Raw genomic sequence first — 18,457 nt, 5'->3', positions numbered from 1 at the left:
TGTTCACCGAGCGAGGACTGTTATTTGGCAGCAGGCTCAGATGATGGTTGCAAGGCGTGCATGAAAAAAGGGCCCGGCTGGGTAACTAAATGGCACCGGTGGATAATTAAATCTGATAACGGGAAGTAATAATGAAATAACGTATGAACGGGACATAATAACGAAAAGATATAAATGTTAAAAATCGTTACGTAATGCAACAATACAGCTTAACCCAACCCTGCTCTCACACAGAACCCTCCCCTGGTGGTGCCTAAAACTAACCACTCCCCTGGTGGCACCTCACCCCCCCCTCCTTCCCGGTGTTGCCTATCCACCCTCCGGTGGTGCCTAAAACTAACCACTCCCCTACTGGCGCCTAACCCTAACCACCACCCCTCCCTCTGCAGAAACACCCTCTTCCAAATACAAATGATAATATCTTTGAGAACGTAAAATCTGTACATACAAATAAAATGATATGATAAAGCTATAATGTTGCACGCTTCTAAAACGATAACATGCTTCAAAAGCTTTAATGTTCTAATGTTGTTAGCGATATTTATCGCTGCGCCCTTTTTTCTGCTTTTTTCACTGTATTAATGATAATTGCATTAGTCTATGGCGGCACCCTTTTCATGCACCCTCAGCCAACGCCCTTTTTTCCTGCTACCGTTGTAAGTTCTTGCAATCCCACCCTTGCGAGTATATTACCTACACAAGTATTCTTATATACTGCATATCTACTTGGAGGTTATGGGTAACCATCAAGGATCGATACTTTTTCCACTTTATGTACGGGTCCTTGAAGCTGCCCCACCTACAATCAGCACAAATAAAAATTCCATCATGTTTGGTTAGTGCCACGTTTCTGCCCATTTGTCCTGCAATAATTAAGATTTGTGCTGCTTTCATTTTGAAGATCATAGCACTTATTCTTTCCAAAACAATCCCATCACCCAGCCCCCATACAACAACCTACAGACATGAAACTGGTATGGGTGGGTAGTGCTGCGCCTGTGCTCATTTGTGCTGCAAAAATCATCTTTCTATCTTTTATAGTTTTTGAGATATTCACGTTTTTATAGGAGGTCAAAAGTTAATTCAGCCTCGTTTAGCCTTTGCAATGTTGTAGGGAGGCTGAGTGAACTTTTGATCTCTATAAGAATTATAAAATATCTCAAACTATAAAAGATTAAAAGATGCATTTTGCAGCACAAATGAGCACATGCGCAGCACTACCCAACCATACTAATTTCATGTCTGTAGGTTGTTGTATGGGGGGCTGGGTGGTGGTATTGTTTTGGAAATACGGTAAGTGCTATTATCATCAAAATGAAAGCTGCACAAATTTTAATTTTTGCAACACAAATGGGCACAAATGTGGCACTAACCAAACATGATGGAATTTTTATTTGTGCTGATTGTAGGGGGGCAGCTTCATGGAGCATTTCTGTACTCTGGTAACTTTGATGATGTCACTGGACTTTGCAGTCACCATTTTTCCCCATTTGTGATGTCTTGCAGGATCTAAAGAGCACCACAAAGCAGAGGGACGACATGCTGCGGGAACACTCCGCCCTGAGGGAGGAGGTCTCTCAGAGCTCCGCCCAGAATAAATTACTGCAGGAGAAGGAGCGGCACAAGCTGGAAAGCCTGAAGCAGCTGCAGAGGAGCATTGAGGAGAAGGAACGGCACATTGCACAACAAGAAGATGTAAGAGCAACACTTTCATGATGTCACTTCCTGTCCAACACAGGAAGTAAGAGTCTGATTGTCAGTCACCAAAATAAAAAGTGGCAAAAATCAAGTTTACTTTGTGAGGATTACTGACTGCAGGGGAAGATCACTAATGCGGACCAGGCAGGGAACACACTGGGCTAAATGGCACGTGTTTTTCTGCACTATGGGAAACACACACCACCGTGCATGGGATTAACCCATTAGCAGCTTCAAAGGAATTATCTTATTTGAGATACTGTACTGCTTTTCACCACAGTCAGCAGAACTCGTGCTGTAAATTCTTGGAATGCTTTGATCTCTCTCTACTAGCAGAAAACATATAAACTGAAAGCAGAAGTCCTCTGTTATTGTCTCACACTGCCCCCTAGTGACAAGTGGCCATACATACCCATTACAGCAGTACTAATTAGTAGCAAGGAAATGTAAGAAATACAAATTTTTTAAAAATGCGCTAAAACTAATTGGCCTGGAGCACTTGCAACTTGCAAGCCCCTAAATAGCTGGCTGATAAAGTGTTAAGTCAATGAGCGAGGAATTGAATTCCATTTTTGCCTTTTTTTCTGCAGTAAAAAAGAAGCTTTTTGCTTTGTATATCGTGCACATTATTCAATCTATTGTATGTACAAATAAGAACAAAAAATTGCACATGAAAAACGCAAACTGAAACGCAATCACAGCACAACAGGAAACCGCTGTGATATCGCAGTGGCAAGTGCCTTCCCTGCCTTATGCTATAATAATCGTTTATAAAAGAGTATTATGCGGTTCCAGAATGTTAGGGGCGGGGCTATGCAAATTATTCCCTGAAGTTCATGTAGCCAGTTGAGCTGATGCAAGCTAAATATGGAGCCATTTATGTATGAATCCAGATCGGCTGGTTTATAGCACAGACACATCCTAACTATAGAAACCATTTATCCAACTGTACCTCCAGATCTGCTGGTTTATAGCACAGATACAGCCTAAATATACAGCCATTTATCCAACTGTACCTCCAGATCTGCTGGTTTATAGCACAGATACAGCCTAAATATACAGCCATTTATCCAACTGTACCTCCAGATCTGCTGGTCTATAGCACAGATACAGCCTAAATATACAGCCATTTATCCAACTGTACCTCCAGATCTGCTGGTTTATAGCACAGATACAGCCTAAATATACAGCCATTTATCCAACTGTACCTCCAGATCTGCTGGTTTATAGCACAGGTACAGCCTAAAAATACAGCCATTTATCCAACTGTATATCCAGATCTGCTGGTTTATAGCACAGATACAGCCTAAATATACAGCCATTTATCCAACTGTATATCCAGATCTGCTGGTTTATAGCACAGATACAGCCTAAATATACAGCCATTTATCCAACTGTACCTCCAGATCTGCTGGTTTATAGCACAGGTACAGCCTAAATATACAGCCATTTACTGTACATCCAGATCTGCTGGTTTATAGCACAGATACAGCCTAAACATACAGCCATTTATCCAACTGTATATCCAGATCTGCTGGTTTATAGCCCAGATACAGCCTAAATATACAGCCATTTATCCAACTGTACCTCCAGATCTGCTGGTTTATAGCCCAGATACAGCCTAAATATACAGCCATTTATCCAACTGTACCTCCAGATTTGCTGGTCTATAGCACAGATACAGCCTAAATATACAGCCATTTATCCAACTGTACCTCCAGATCTGCTGGTTTATAGCACAGGTACAGCCTAAATATACAGCCATTTACTGTACATCCAGATCTGCTGGTTTATAGCACATATACAGCCATTTACTGTTCATCCAGATCTGCTGGTTTATAGCCCAGATGCAGCCTAAATATACAGCCATTTATCCAACTGTACCTCCAGATCTGCTGGTCTATGCCACAGATACAGCCTAAATATACAGCCATTTATCCAACTGTACATCCAGATCTGCAGGTTTATAGCACAGATGCAGCCTAAATACACAGCCATTTATCCAACTGTACACCTAGATCTGGTGGTTTATTGCACAGGTACAGCCTAAATATACAGCCATTTACTGTACATCCAGATCTGCTGGTTTATAGCCCAGATGCAGCCTAAATATACAGCCATTTATCCAACTGTACCTCCAGATCTGCTGGTTTATAGTACAGATACAGCCTAAATATACAGCCATTTATCCAACTCTACCTCCAGATCTGCTGGTTTATAGCACAGATACAGCCTAAATATACAGCCATTTATCCAACTGTACCTCCAGATCTGCTGGTTTATAGCACAGATGCAGCCTAAATATACAGCCATTTATCCAACTGTACCTCCAGATCTGCTGGTTCATAGCACAGATACAGCCTAGATATACAGACATTTATCCAACATTTATCCAACTGTACCTCCAGATCTGCTGGTTTATAGTACAGATACAGCCTAAATATACAGCCATTTATCCAACTGTTCATCCAGATCTGCTGGTTTATAGCCCAGATACAGCCTAAATATACAGCCATTTATCCAACTGTACCTCCAGATCTGCTGGTTTATAGCACAGATGCAGCCTAAATATACAGCCATTTATCCAACTGTAGCCCCAGATCTGCTGGTTTATAGCACAGATGCAGCCTAAATATACAGCCATTTATCCAACTGTACCTCCAGATCTGCTGGTTTATAGCACAAATACAGCCTAAATATACAGCCATTTATCCAACTGTACTGTATATCCAGATCTGCTGGTTTATAGCACAGATACAGCCTGAATATACGGCCATTTATCCTGCTCTACCTCCAGATCTGTTGGTTTATAGCACAGATACAGCATACAGCCATTTATCCAACTGTACACCTAGATCTGCTGGTTTATAGCACAGATACAGCCTAAATATACAGCCATTTATCCAACTGTACCTCCAGATCTGCTGGTTTATAGCACAGATACAGCCTAAATATACAGCCATTTATCCAACTGTACATCCAGATCTGCTGGTTTATAGCACAGATGCAGCCTAAATATACAGCCATTTATCCAACTGTACATCCAGATCTGCTGGTTTATAGCACAGATGCAGCCTAAATATACAGCCATTTATCCAACTGTACCTCCAGATCTGCTGGTTTATAGCACAGATACAGCCTAAATATACAGCCATTTATCCAACTGTACCTCCAGATCTGCTGGTTTATAGCACAGATGCAGCCTAAATATACAGCCATTTATCCAACTGTACATCCAGATCTGCTGGTCTATAGCACAGATATACAATTGGTATGAACCTTCTGTGGATTCTCAAATATAACTTTTATTTTAACTTTCTAAAAACTGACTAAAGAGCACGGAGGACAGAGGCGGTGTCAGGAGTAAAGGGCCAGGTGCCCAGGTGAAAGGGCATTTAAAACAATACATGTATACAATCTAGTCACACATTATAACAGGATTTTGGCCAGAGATCTAGCCAACTTGGCTATTTGATTTGTACCTGTTCACTGCTTGCACTTTACTGTACCCCGATGAAGCCTTTAGTAGGGAGGCGAAACTTGTATGTGTTTTTTTTATTTGGGGTAACATTGTATTATTATCTAATGTAAGGAAGGAAAAGGCAATTGTTCATTTGACTGTTCCCCTGATTTATAACCCTTTAGGGGCCTATTCTCATGCTAGCCAGTTTCCAGTCACTAGATATGCTCACCCTCCTTGCTCTGTAGTCAGTTTTTAAAGGGGTTCTTCCGCGAATGAGGAAAAAAATAAAAAGTGGTTTATGCATAAACTATTCAACATCCTTCTAAAATAGTGTAAAAAGTTTTTTTAAAAAATGAATGGTTGCATCAATACAACATGTAATGTAAATAGTGATGGTTGACGGCTGGGAGGCTTATCCATTTGTTAGGGGTGGTGTTTTTTTTACTTTCCTTTCACAAACATAACTCCTGCCTAAGTAGTTTTCAGTGGTATAACCCACTTCCAGCAGGAATCACCGTTAAGCCTCATCTACACGGGTAGATGAGGCTGCGATCCGGCGGCTCGATTAGCCGCCGAATCGCCTCTTCCGCGTGCCCGCCGCGTCCCTGTTCGCCGCGCGTGCACCACATACGATTCCCCGCTCGTCCCCGCCGGCGCCGCTTATCTTCCGCTCGATTCCCTGCCATTGTCCCCTCGCGGGGAGCGAGCAGGGAATCGGCGGTGCGGAGATCCGTCCTGTCGGATCTTATCCATCGAGCCGCATCAGCAGCTCGATTGATAAGGAGCATCGCGGCCGCATCTACGCGTGTATATGCTGCTTTATAGCCCTAACGGCTGAGCTCTGCTGAGACGCTGAATATGTGTTTACATTGTTGCTAGGCAACCAGAGGCCGTGCAGAGACTCGTTTGTGAAGAGTCATAAGCTGCTGGGAGAATGAATCAGTCCCATCTACACCATATGATTCTTTGTCAGATTTGGTTCAATTTGATTTGATTCAATCTGACATGTCCAATTCATGATTCGATTCAATTCGATTCAAACTGAATTGAATCATGAATTGGACATGTGAGATTGAATCAAATCAATAAATCGAATCAAATTGAATCGAATCTGACAAAGAATCATGTGGTGTAGATGGGACTGATTCATTCTCCCAGCAGCTTATGACTCTTTTTCACAAACGAGTCTCTGCACGGCCTCTAGTTGCCTAGCAACAATGTAAACACATATTCAGCGTCTCAGCAGAGCTCAGCCGTTAGGGCTATAACGGTGATTCCTGCTAGAAGTGGGTTATACCACTGAAAACTACTTAGGCAGGAGTTATGTTTGTGAAAAGAAAGTAAAAAAAAACACCCCTAACAAATGGATTAGCCTATTTACATTACATGTTGTATTGATGCAACCATTCATTTTTAAAAAAAAACAACTTTTTACACTATTTTAGAAGGATGTTGAATAGTTTATGCATAAACCACTTTTTTTTTTCCTCATTCGCGGAAGAACCCCTTAACTAGTTAAAATAAAAGTCATATTTTAGACTATCCTCTGCTAAAGGTTCATACCAGTTGTGTTTAACTCCGTAAATGACTAGTATTGCAAAAAAATTTACAATGTAAAATATGTGAAACACACAAATAAAAAGTGCATTTCTCTCAGGGTAAAATGAGCCATAAATTACTTTTTTCCTTCATTGCTGTCACTTACAGTAGGAAGTAGAATCTGACAGAACTGACAGGTTTTGGACTTGGCCATCTCCTCAAGGAGAATTCCCAGGTTTTTCTTTATTTTCAAAAGCACCTAGTGAATGCCAGTCCAACTGCCAGAATAGTGTGCAAACGGGGGTGGTGGGTGGCCTGCATCTTTGTATAGATCCTTTCTTGGGATTGCTTTTGTAAATAATAAATGAAATACTGAGAATCCCCCATGAAGAGATGGACTAGTCAAAAACCTAGTCAGATCTATCAGATTTCTACTAACTACTGTAAGTGACCACAACGTAGGAGAAAAGTAATTTATAGTATATTTTCCTCTGGGGAAGTGTACTTTTTATTTGTGTGTTCACTTATTTTTAAATTGTAAGATTTTTCGCAGTTGTGGTCCTTTAATTCAGGCTTGTGTGATGTTGGGTTTATAGCACAGACATATCCATGATACAGAGTCATTTATCTAGCTTGCTTGTGGTCCTTTCGGTAGAAGATGCAGGCAGTGGCTTCAGGGACTGGAGTTTGGTGGGGCAGTCAGTCGGGGTAAGCAGTGATTTCGCCATGGAAATAAGAGATGCCTTGATTAACCCTAAGCTACTAATTTTCTCACTTTAATCGTGCGTTCCCTCTTCCAGCGCCTGCAGCAGATTGCGGGGGAGATGGAGACACGGGAGGAGGAGCTTCAGGTGTCGGCAGGGCGGCTGGAAGATCAGAAACAGAAATATGAGCTGGAGTTGTCCGGCCGGCAGAAGACTCTGGATGGGATCAGCGCTGAAGTGATGTCGCTGGAGGAACGTGCACATCGGCTGCAGGAGGAAGGGAAATGGTGCCGAGACCTGGAGGAATCCCTGGCCAGCGCACGTGAGTGTCCCAGTCATTGTGCAACTGTCCTGTACCAACAAGATGGCGGCAAATTTACCCAGAATCCCTGCCTGCAAGCAGCCAAATCCCCTCATACTAAAGGCAGAATCCACCTCGGATTGTCCTTAGCATCATTCTGCAATCTGCCATAACATCCAATCATATTAAAGTGAAACTGAAGAGAAAAAAACATAAAATGAATTATATGAATGTGTAGTACGGATAATTGATAGAACATTAGTAGAAAAGACAAGAGTTTCATATTTTTATTTTCAGTTATATAGCTTTTTTTTTTTTTTTTTTATAACATTGCATCATTCTCTCTTATTTGCAGTTTACACACTAAACTCTGCATATTAAACTATGAAACAGAGCAGATCTACTGACTCTTTGAACTTCCTTGAAGTAAAATCTTATGTGAAGTTGTCTTACACTGGTTTTTTGATATAAGTGCTTCAGAAAATAGCACTGCTCTCTGACTAAAGTCTACTAGTCGGAGAGCTCAGAAAAGCTCTTTTGTGTAGATAACAAGTGAAGTTTCTTACCTCTCCCTGTACTGGAAACAATATGAGACTCATATCTGTGCTACTAATAATTTTTTAGCTGTACTGCACATACAATTCATTATATCAGTTTTTTTTCACTTTAGGTTCCCTTTAAAGAAATACTATCAATGCCCAAGTGTTCTAAAACGACAAAGTACAAATAATGTCTAAGTAGCTGTGTTAACATTTTCCTACTATTCATGTTAAATTTCAGAGGCAAAAGCTGTAATTCATTGTGTGTAGATTTTAGTTACGTTTGGAATGTCTCATTTGCAGAGGTGAATCTCTGCAGTCTGGCATACTAAGAACAGTGTAGTATTGAAGCAGATTATTTGAAAACAGGTATCAGGTTTCACACACTACAGTATTACTAATGTTTATGTTGCACATAAGATACATTTCCTCTCCTCTCTGAGAGAGAAAGCTCTGCCTGTCTCTGACTGAGCTCTCTCACACACACACACCGGGTTAACAGATACACTGTGAGGGAATTTCCCCCCTCCCCTCATGACTGAGTCTGCCTTCAGAATTTCAGCAGACTGCCATCAGAAAAATGTGCAAGGAATTAGATAACCGTAATGAAATAGATAAGCAGTGAAATGTATACACCAGTACTTAGTAGCACTTCCCAAATATTTCCTATCTTAATTGAAAAAAAAAAAGTTAATCGATAGTGTCCCTTTAAGCATTAAATCTGAATTCTCTTCTAACGCAAACTGCGCCAGCCACAGTCGTCAAGCGGTAAATATGCCACAGTGATTATATGAGCTCTCTAGATAACTCAAATAAATGTATAAGTAAACAGTATATATAAATGTATACAGAAAGTCTGTTTCTTGAGTGTTCGCTACCACAAAGCCTTAATGTCAATCAATATATATGTGTGACAGCGCTCCTCTTCAGACCTACAAACAGAACACAGATAAAAGTTGCACATAGTGCATTACTGTTTTTCCAAATGACGAATTCACATGTGCCCAAAAACGTGCAAAAACGTTGATCAAGTTAACAGCTGCAGGGAGCGGAATATCGGGACGCCGGCACCGCTGATAGCAGCCAGATACTGTTGGGCTATGAGGCCCGAGATGCCTGATATCTTCTTAATCACGTGACTGCGCTGACACTGCGCAGGCCTTGCTGAATATCCGAACTGTATCACGCTATGTATGTTTTTATGTATTTTACAAGTGGAACTGCATATTAAAGAGGATTTGATCCCGCTGTGGATATACGCATTGTGGAGGCTGATATTTGAAGTTGGCCGCTCTAAGGCTCAGCGCTAGACTTACCTGGATTGTGAGATGGTGTCCATCTGGTGAGCTGCTGGTGTGAGGGGGTTGCTGTTCATCATGAGTGGAGCACTTTGTTATCACTTTTGCACGTTTTTGGGCGCATGTGAATTCGTCATTTGGAAAAACAGTAATGCACTATGTGCAACTTTTATCTGTGTTCTGTTTGTAGGTCTGAAGAGGAGCGCTGTCACACATATATATTGATTAAATCTGAATTGCCAGAAATGTTGTCTTTGCCTGACCACCTTAAAGGGAACTAAGCAGCTCCTGGCTTCAAATAGCTGCAAGGGCTGCCATTGTTCAGAAGCTCAACCCCTGCTGTTTTACAACTAGCATTGTCCAGGCTAGCTGTGAAATTCTTCAACTGTAACTGATGTTTCTCTAATTATCATCCGGGACAACCTGAGATCCGGTCCCGCCCCGGATCTGTGGAAACACAATCAACCAAGAAGATTAAAAGCCCCCGCCCTCCCATACTCCTCAGTTCATCTGTGTTTCCGCGCGGAAACACGCTAAGAAGCAAAGCTCCTGATTTTTTTGTTTTTTGGTACTCACCAAAGGGTGAGTCAGGCAGGGAGGGAATCGCAGGCAAAAACTGAGTCAAAAAATGCTCCACCTAAATATAAGAGATGTGGCCTATGTAATACTAAGATATCTTTAGAGGCCCCTAGGAATATATGTCAAAATTGTACAGAGTCCATTGTAGCTTCCCAGACTTCCAATATTTTAAAGGAGGTTATGGAATCTGTTAATAAAAACATGCAGGAGACTCTGGATAAATTTAAAGAATCTTTTGTACAACCTCCTCCTGCTGAATCCCTTCCGGGACCTTCTAACAGAGGGTTTTCGCATTTCTCCATTCCTGCGGATACACTTGCAGCCGAGGAAGAGGGAGATCAGGGAGAGGAGGAGGAGGAGGAAGAGGGGGCACTTTCTGAGACTAGGTCTCAGGAGGAGGATCAACCCCTATCTGAGAACTCAGATAGTGAAATGATTGTTAAGACCCCTAGATTTTTATTTTCTCCGGAGGAATCTTCTGAGTTATTAAAAGCGGTCTATACTACAGAACAGATTAATGAACCTATCCCAGATGTTACCCCTCAGGACCAGGTTTATTCAGGATTGGGGCAATCAATGGGTAGAGTTTTTCCCATCCACAAAACCTTGCAAGAAATTATTTCTTCCCAGTGGCAAAATCCTGAGAGGCCCCTTTTTATTCCCAAATCGGCCAAGAGAAAGTATCCCTTTGCTCAGGCGGAAATTGAAAAATTAACTAAATGCCCAAAGCTTGATGCTTCCCTGTCAAAGTATTCGAAAGATTCCGACCTATCTTTTGAGGACACTGGTGTCCTCAAAGATGTGATGGATAGGAAAGTAGATTCACTGCTAAAGAAAGCCTGGGAGTCAGCAGCCTTTGGGTTCATTCCAGGTATTTCGGCAACATGTATCTCTAGGAATCTGAGAATCTGGATGGATAATTTGATTGATCAGATTTCTAAGGGCGCTCCTTTAAAGGATTATGCGTCATCCCTTCCTGTGGTCCTTAGGGCAGTGGCTTTTTTAGCGGACGCAGTCACGGAACTTATCAGAGTGTCGGCCCGTACTACCGCTCTGGTGAATTCGGCGAGACGGGCCGTGTGGCTAAAGACCTGGGAGGGAGATCAAACTTCAAAAAATAGACTTTGTTCTATCCCCTTTGAAGGTAATTTACTCTTTGGGCCGGGCTTGGATGATGTTTTATCCCGCTCGGCGGAAAAAGGGAAACAATTTCCAAGTAAAAAGAAGGTGGTTAAAGGTAAGAAACCGTTTCTGTCTCTAAAGCAAGTCTCTTCTCAGGGAGGGAATCGGAATGTGCAGAGGAAGTGGTCCTTTCCGAGAGGAAGGGGGAGAGGGGGTTTCGCTCTTGGTAAGACCGAACCCTCCAAATCTAAGAAATGACAGTCTGCCCGTGGGGGGAAGATTGATTTATTTTCGATCGGAATGGGAGAAATTGAATCCCGATCCGTTTGTATTGCAGATTATAAGACAGGGTTACCGACTTCAATTTGCCAGTTCCCCCCCTCAAAGGAAGTTTGTAAACCCGACTCCAAGAGATCCGGAAAAAGCCCGGGGTCTCGAATTGGAGATTCAGAAATTATTGGGAAAAAAGAGTAATTGTACCGGTACCCCAGGAAGAGGTATTCCAGGGGTACTATTCTCATGTCTTTTTGGTAAGGAAAGCCAATGGAGAGTTCCGGTTTATTCTGAACCTGAAATCTCTCAACCCATTCTTAATATACAAGAGATTCAGAATGGAAAGCATTTATTCGGTGAAAGCCCTATTGAAAGGCAAAGAGTTCTTTGCATCAATAGATCTTCGAGACGCGTACTTGCACATCCCTATTTTTTCCGCCCATCAAAAATATTTGAGATTTGCAATAAAGACAGAATCTCGGATTCGTCACTTTCAGTTTCAGGCAATGCCCTTCGGAATTGCGACAGCACCTCGCATATTCACGAAGGTCCTGGCAGAAGTGATGAAAACTTTAAGAATTCAGGGTATCTCGATTGTTCCATACTTGGACGATCTTCTAATAGTCGCAGAATCAGAAGATCTCCTCATAACCCACAGAGACATTGTAATCAAGACCCTCTCTCAGGTCGGATGGATTATAAATTACGAGAAGTCAGCCCTCTCTCCAGTACAGGAAATCATATTTTTGGGTTACAAAATAGATTCAGTGGTAAAAAAGATTTTTTTACCTTCAGAGAAAATTGTAAAGATCCAGTCGGAAGTAGAAAGTATGATGGGTCAGGAGATGTCTTCTCTCCGATTGATCATGCGAATTCTAGGCCTATTCTCAGCAGCCATCCCAGCAGTCACTTGGGCCCAGTCACACAGCAGGGTGCTGCAAGCATTACTGTTGACAAATTGGGACAAATCCAGGGAATCCCTGGACCTACTAATCCCTATTCCAGACACAGTAAAGGACAGTCTAGGCTGGTGGATGGAGGCGCAGAACCTGGACAAGGGGAGATTCTGGAGGCAGAGCAACCCAATAAAGATCTTTACAGACGCGAGTTCCTGGGGTTGGGGGGCGACAGCGCTGGGCAATCTGGCCCAGGGGAATTGGTCATCCTCAATAAGAAAGAAATCGTCCAACTTCAGGGAACTGATGGCAGTTCAGGAGGCTCTTCTATCCTTTCAATCTCTGATAGAAGGCAATCATGTCTTAATATTTTCCGACAACATCACGACGGTGGCATATCTGTCAAAACAGGGGGGCACGAGATCAAGAGATCTGATGTCCCTTTGTGCAGAAATCTTAAACTGGATAGAACCTCGAGTTCTATCTTTATCCGCGGTTCACATAAAAGGCGCCCTCAACATAGAGGCGGATTTTTTGAGCCGACAGGAGATAAACCATTCGGAGTGGGAGCTTCATTCGGAGGTCTTCCGAATGGTAACGCAAAGGTTTGGAGTGCCAGAGGTAGATCTGTTTGCATCCCCACGGAATGCAAAAGTGAAGCCTTTTTACTCTCTCCACAAAAGCCAGGAGTCGTTGGGGTTGGACGCGCTAAGTCTTGCCTGGGAATTCAACCTATGCTACGCATTCCCTCCGATAGTACTTCTTCCGCAAGTGTTGGTAAAACTTCAAAGAGAAAAAGTCAGGTTAATTTTGATAGCGCCTCAATGGCCAAAGAGGCCTTGGTACGCGACTCTACTAAGATTGTCAATAGAGCCACCTTTTCCTCTACCGGTTCGCCCGGACCTTCTAATTCAAGGCCCGCTGATTCATCCCAGTCCACAATTATTCAAACTGGCAGCCTGGATCCTGAGAGGGTGATAATGAGAAACAAGGGACTTTCGGAAAAAGTTATTGAGACTATTATGAAATGTAGAAAGCCGGTAACTCAGAAGATATACCGTAAGGTTTGGAAGGTATATACAGCTTGATGTGAATCGCGTTCAAGAAGTCAGACTTTGACTAGTTCTGTCCTGGAGTTCCTCCAGGATGGATTCGATATGAAACTAGCACCTAGTACCCTTAAGGTTCAGTGTTCAGCCTTATCCATTCTTCTAGATAGACACCTTGCACAGGAAGAATTAGTAAAGAATTTCTTTAAAGCCCTACAGAGATCTTCTCCACTTCCACATAAGATTTTTCCCCAATGGGACTTATCTTTAGTTCTCAACGGCCTAATCAAAGCTCCTTTCGAACCAATTCAGGAAATCGATATAAAGTTTTTAACGTACAAATTAGCATTTCTGATCGCCATAACGTCGGCTAGACGTTTAAGCGATCTACAAGCCTTATCTATCAAGGACCCGTTTTTGGTAATTTGTCCGGATAGCGTAAGGCTTAGATTAGATCCTGCTTATCTGCCGAAGGTAGCTTCTACCTTTCACAGATCGCAGGAAATTGTCCTTCCTTCCTTCTGTTCCAAACCTTCGGGACCAAAGGAAGAAAGTTATCACTGTCTAGATGTCAGAAGAATCATATTAGTCTATCTCTCTAGAACTAGGGAATTCAGGAAATCAAATAATCTGTTAGTATTATTTGCAGGAAAGAATAGGGGGCAGCAAGCTTCCAGACATACTATTGCTAGATGGATCAGATTAACCATAGGGACAGCTTATGAGGGGAGTAACTGTACGGTACCATCTAACATCACGGCTCATTCTACCCGTTCCTTATCGACTTCTTGGGCAGAGAGAGCGGGAGCCACCATTCAGCAAATTTGTCAAGCGGCAACTTGGTCCAGCGCATCTACCTTTATCAAACACTACAGAGTGGATGTATTATCACAGCAGGATCAGTCGTTTGGCAGAAAGGTGCTTCAGGCAGTGGTCCCTCCCTAGGTGAGTCTTTTTTGGTTCAAAAAGACTTCTTGACTATCTCTCAGGTTGTCCCGGATGATAATTAGAGAAAGACTCCTATTAGACCTACCGGTAATGGAGTTTCTGATTGTCATCCGGGACAACGCCTATAACCCTTTCCCTTCGCCTGTTGCGCACCTATCTTGTAATATACAGGTCACTGGGGGTTTTTTTTTATTAGTCACAAGGACGTTCCTCTCTACATCTTGGTGTTTCTGGGCTTGTTTACTTTCAGACGCACTGAGGAGTATGGGAGGGCGGGGGCTTTTAATCTTCTTGGTTGATTGTGTTTCCACAGATCCAGGGCGGGACCGGATCTCAGGTTGTCCCGGATGACAATCAGAAACTCCATTACCGGTAGGTCTAATAGGAGTCTTTTCTGTTTGAAGTACAATGGGGGTTTGTTTGTGGTCAATTAAGTCTAATGAGGTGATTTCTTATCTGTGTTCCACCATCTCCTGCTCAGCAACTGCAGGTTGTCCTTTACGGAAGGACAAAGTGGCTATTTTAACCCTTAGATGTAAAAAAATGAGGTAAAATGAAAGTTTTTTTAAATAATAAACTACATTTTTAGAATGCATTTTTAATTTGCTATAGAGCTGCCCTGGGTGTTAAAAATGATGCTCTGTTCACTTTAAGCAGCTTCCGTCATGCTCCGATAGTCACCCCCTTGCATTCCCCCCCTCTTCCCACCCCAAATGTCCATTTATATTCCCCCCAGTGACATCACATGGGCGTTCCTCTCGGGTCCCCGATGTCTTCTGGGTAACTCATCACTAAGTTGCCTTCCCCACCTTTCTTCTCTTCTATCCAGCCATGTAAAAAGATCCTGCAGGTCACAGAAGCCTGCTAGTAACTCCAGTGTGATCCATACACAAACTTGCCTAATCCAGACAGCACGAGTCATCAGATGGGGGAGATGAGGCTGATAAGATGGCAAGTTCATCTTTCTATTCAGAATCTATTAAAGAGTTTTTGGGCAAGACTCCCTAACACTGCTAGTGCTCTAGTGGCTGCCTCGCCTTTGTGTGCTCTAGTGCCTGCCTTTGAGTCCTACAGGAGAAAATCGCTATACGAATATAGAAACTATTAGTCACTTTAAAATGCAGTTTTCACGCGGCTGGATATCACAGAAGAACATCTGATTTGGATAAGAAACAGCATTTGTGTTTGTATTTATAATGGCTGCATCTTTCGCCACTATGCTGCTATTATGCTGAGACGTTTGTACATAATTAAGCTACCTTGTTTGTGATACACTCTGTCTGCTCGATAGCACTTTATTTTGCACCCCTAACGAAGCCTCCATTTAGGAGACAAAACATGTAGGGATTTTCTTTGGTTGAGGGTTATAGTTATATAGCATGAGTAAGTGAAGGGTCCAGTCCTAATGTACCGTATATACTCGCAAGCAAGCCGACCCGCATGTAAGCCGACCCCCCCACTTTTACCCCAAAAAACAGGTAAAAATGATTGACCCTCATGTAAGCCGGGGGTAGGAAACGCTGGCCGCGTGATCCCCCCAGTATGTCCCAGTATAGCTAGTATAGTGCCCAGTATAGGTAGGCAGTGCTCAGTATAGCAAGTAAAATGCCCCAGTATAGCTAGTATAGTGCTCAGTATAGCTAGTATAGTGCTCATTATAGCTAGTATAGTGCTCATTATAGCTAGTGAAGTGCCCCAGTTTAGCTAGTATAGTGCTCAGTATAGGTAGGTAGTGCTCAGTATAGCTAGTAAAATGCCCCAGTATAGTGCTCAGTATAGCTAGTATAGTGCTCAGTATAGCTAGTGAAGTGCCCCAGTTTAGCTAGTATAGTGCTCAGTATAGTGCCCCATTATAGCTAGTATAGTGCCCCATTATAGCTAGTATAGTGCCCCCAGTATAGCTAGTATAGTGCCCCCAGTATAGCTAGTATAGTGCCCCATTATAGCTAGTATAGTGCCCCCAGTATAGCTAGTATAGTGCCCCCAGTATAGCTAGTATAGTGCCCCCAGTATAGCTAGTATAGTGCCCCCAGTATAGCTAGTATAGTGCCCCCAGTATAGCTAGTATAGTGCCCCCAGTATAGCTAGTATAGTGCCCCCAGTATAGCTAGTATAGTGCCCCATTATAGCTAGTATAGTGCCCCATATAGCTAGCATAATGCCCCAGTATGGGTGGGTAGGTGCTGTCCCTCCCCGCTCCCCCTGCGGCCGCCGCTGCTGCTATTACCTCAGGCGGCGCCGCTTCCTCTATCCCCGTCCTCCTCCGGTAGTAACTCATTCACAGCAGCGCGCCTCTCGCTGCTGTGATGACGAGGAAACCATAGAGAGCGGCTTCCTGTAGCGCGATGCCGTTACTATGGGAACCGCTCTCTATGGTTTCCTCCGTCATCACAGCAGCGAGCGGCGCGCTGCTGTGAATGAGTTACCGGAGGAGGACGGGGATAGAGGCAGCGGCGCCGCCTAAGGTAATAGCAGCGGTGGCCGCGGGGGGAGCGGGGAGGGACAGCACCTATCCACCCACCCACCCACACATGACTCGCAAGCAAGCCGACCCCCCAACTTTTGGCCCACTTTTGGGGGGTCAAAAATTCGGCTTGCTTGCGAGTATATACGGTAAGTTCCCTATAGGGCTCCTCTTCCATGCTAATTATATTGTGTGTCACTAGAATTGTCTGCCCCTACCTACTTTTTCCGAGATTTTTGATTACAAGTTACATTTTAGCTCTGTCCTCCTCTAAGGTTCCCTTTAGTGTGTCTCACTAACGTACTTCATTCCTATTCTGTTTACTTCCATTCAGGTTACTGTGTTTTTATATGGCTGGATAAAACAGAAGAAAATCTGTTTAGGTTAAAGAGAACCCGAGATGTATCTTCGGGGTGCAGATGGGGACACAGAGGCATGTTCTCTGCCTAATAACATGGCTCTGTGTCCCACAACTGCCTTACTCTGCCCCACCTCCCCCCACCCCCCACTGCCGTGCTATGATCCCCCGAGTTTAGCGACAAGATTTGTTGCTAACTCGGAGGTAAACACAGCGGAGAGATATTCCCTGTTCAAAACACCTGCGGGGGGCGTTCCTGCAGGGTTTCCAGAGCTGCCATTGGGCAGCTCTCTCTCTTTGGCCGCTCCCCCGCCTGCACGCTATGAGAAACACACAGTCTCTCCGTGCAGCGTCGTAACCCAGAAGTCACGGAACTGAAAGTGGGCCATTGCGGCCCACAGGAGCGGCGGTTTTTGTGGCTACCTGATCCGCTTAGCCCCGCAGATCAGGTAGCCTATTTTTTTTTTTTTTCATTTTTTGAACCCACCTCTTTAAAGTGACACTTAAGCCCCCCCCCCCCCCCCCCCAAAAAAAAAGAGTTTGACTCACCTGGGGCTTCCCTCAGCCCCCTGCAGCTGATCGGTGCCCTCGCCGTGTCCCTCCGATCCTCCTTACCCCGCCGGCGGCTACGTTCGGTTTCGCCTTCAGGACCCGTCAGGCTGGGAACACGAGTGATTCTTCGTGTTCCCAGCCACAGTGTCGCCCCCTATACTGCTATTGCGGCAAGGAAGGCCGCAATAGCAGCATAGGGGGCAATATTGTGGCTGGGAACGCGAAGAATCACTCACGTTCCCAGCCTGACGGTTGGTGACGGCGAAACCGGAAGTAGCCGCCGGCGGGGTAAGGAGGATCGGAGGGACACGGCGAAGGCACCGATCAGCTGCAGGGGGCTGAGGAAAGCCCCAGGTGAGTAAAACTTTTTTTTTTTTTTTTTTTTTTGGGATTAAGGTTCACTTTAAAGGACTCACGAGGCGACATGTGACATTATGAGATAGACATGGATATGTACAGTGCCAAGCACACAAATAACTATGCTGTGTTCCTTTTTTTCTTTCTCTGCCTGAAAAAGTTAAAAATCAGGTATGTAAGTGGCAGGTTCTGTCTGGGTCGGGACTGGGTCGGACTCTAGTGTAACCCTCACTGATGAGGAATTGCAGCCATAAAACACTTTTGTGGCAGTAAATGGCTTCTAAGAGCAGGAAAGAGATAAAAAGATCAATAGTTCA

General features: G+C 43.6%; 1 protein-coding gene across 3 annotated transcripts in view; it reads left to right on the top strand.

Annotated features, from left to right (window-relative positions):
* CNTRL (centriolin) overlaps window positions 1–18,457 on the top strand; it is a 171,328-nt gene that overhangs the window by 134,770 nt on the left and 18,101 nt on the right. For all 3 annotated transcript variants that reach the window (XM_068249054.1, XM_068249053.1, XM_068249055.1), the window contains 2 exons: window positions 1,507–1,695; window positions 7,501–7,726. In XM_068249054.1, the coding sequence (XP_068105155.1) occupies window positions 1,507–1,695; window positions 7,501–7,726 (415 nt within the window). The remainder of the gene's footprint in view (window positions 1–1,506; window positions 1,696–7,500; window positions 7,727–18,457) is intronic.

Source organism: Hyperolius riggenbachi, chromosome 8 (assembly GCF_040937935.1).
Source record: "Hyperolius riggenbachi isolate aHypRig1 chromosome 8, aHypRig1.pri, whole genome shotgun sequence".
NCBI classification, from domain to species: domain Eukaryota; kingdom Metazoa; phylum Chordata; class Amphibia; order Anura; family Hyperoliidae; genus Hyperolius; species Hyperolius riggenbachi.
The sequence above is the reverse complement of the archived record's forward strand: the minus strand, read 5'-3'. Positions and strand labels throughout refer to the sequence as shown.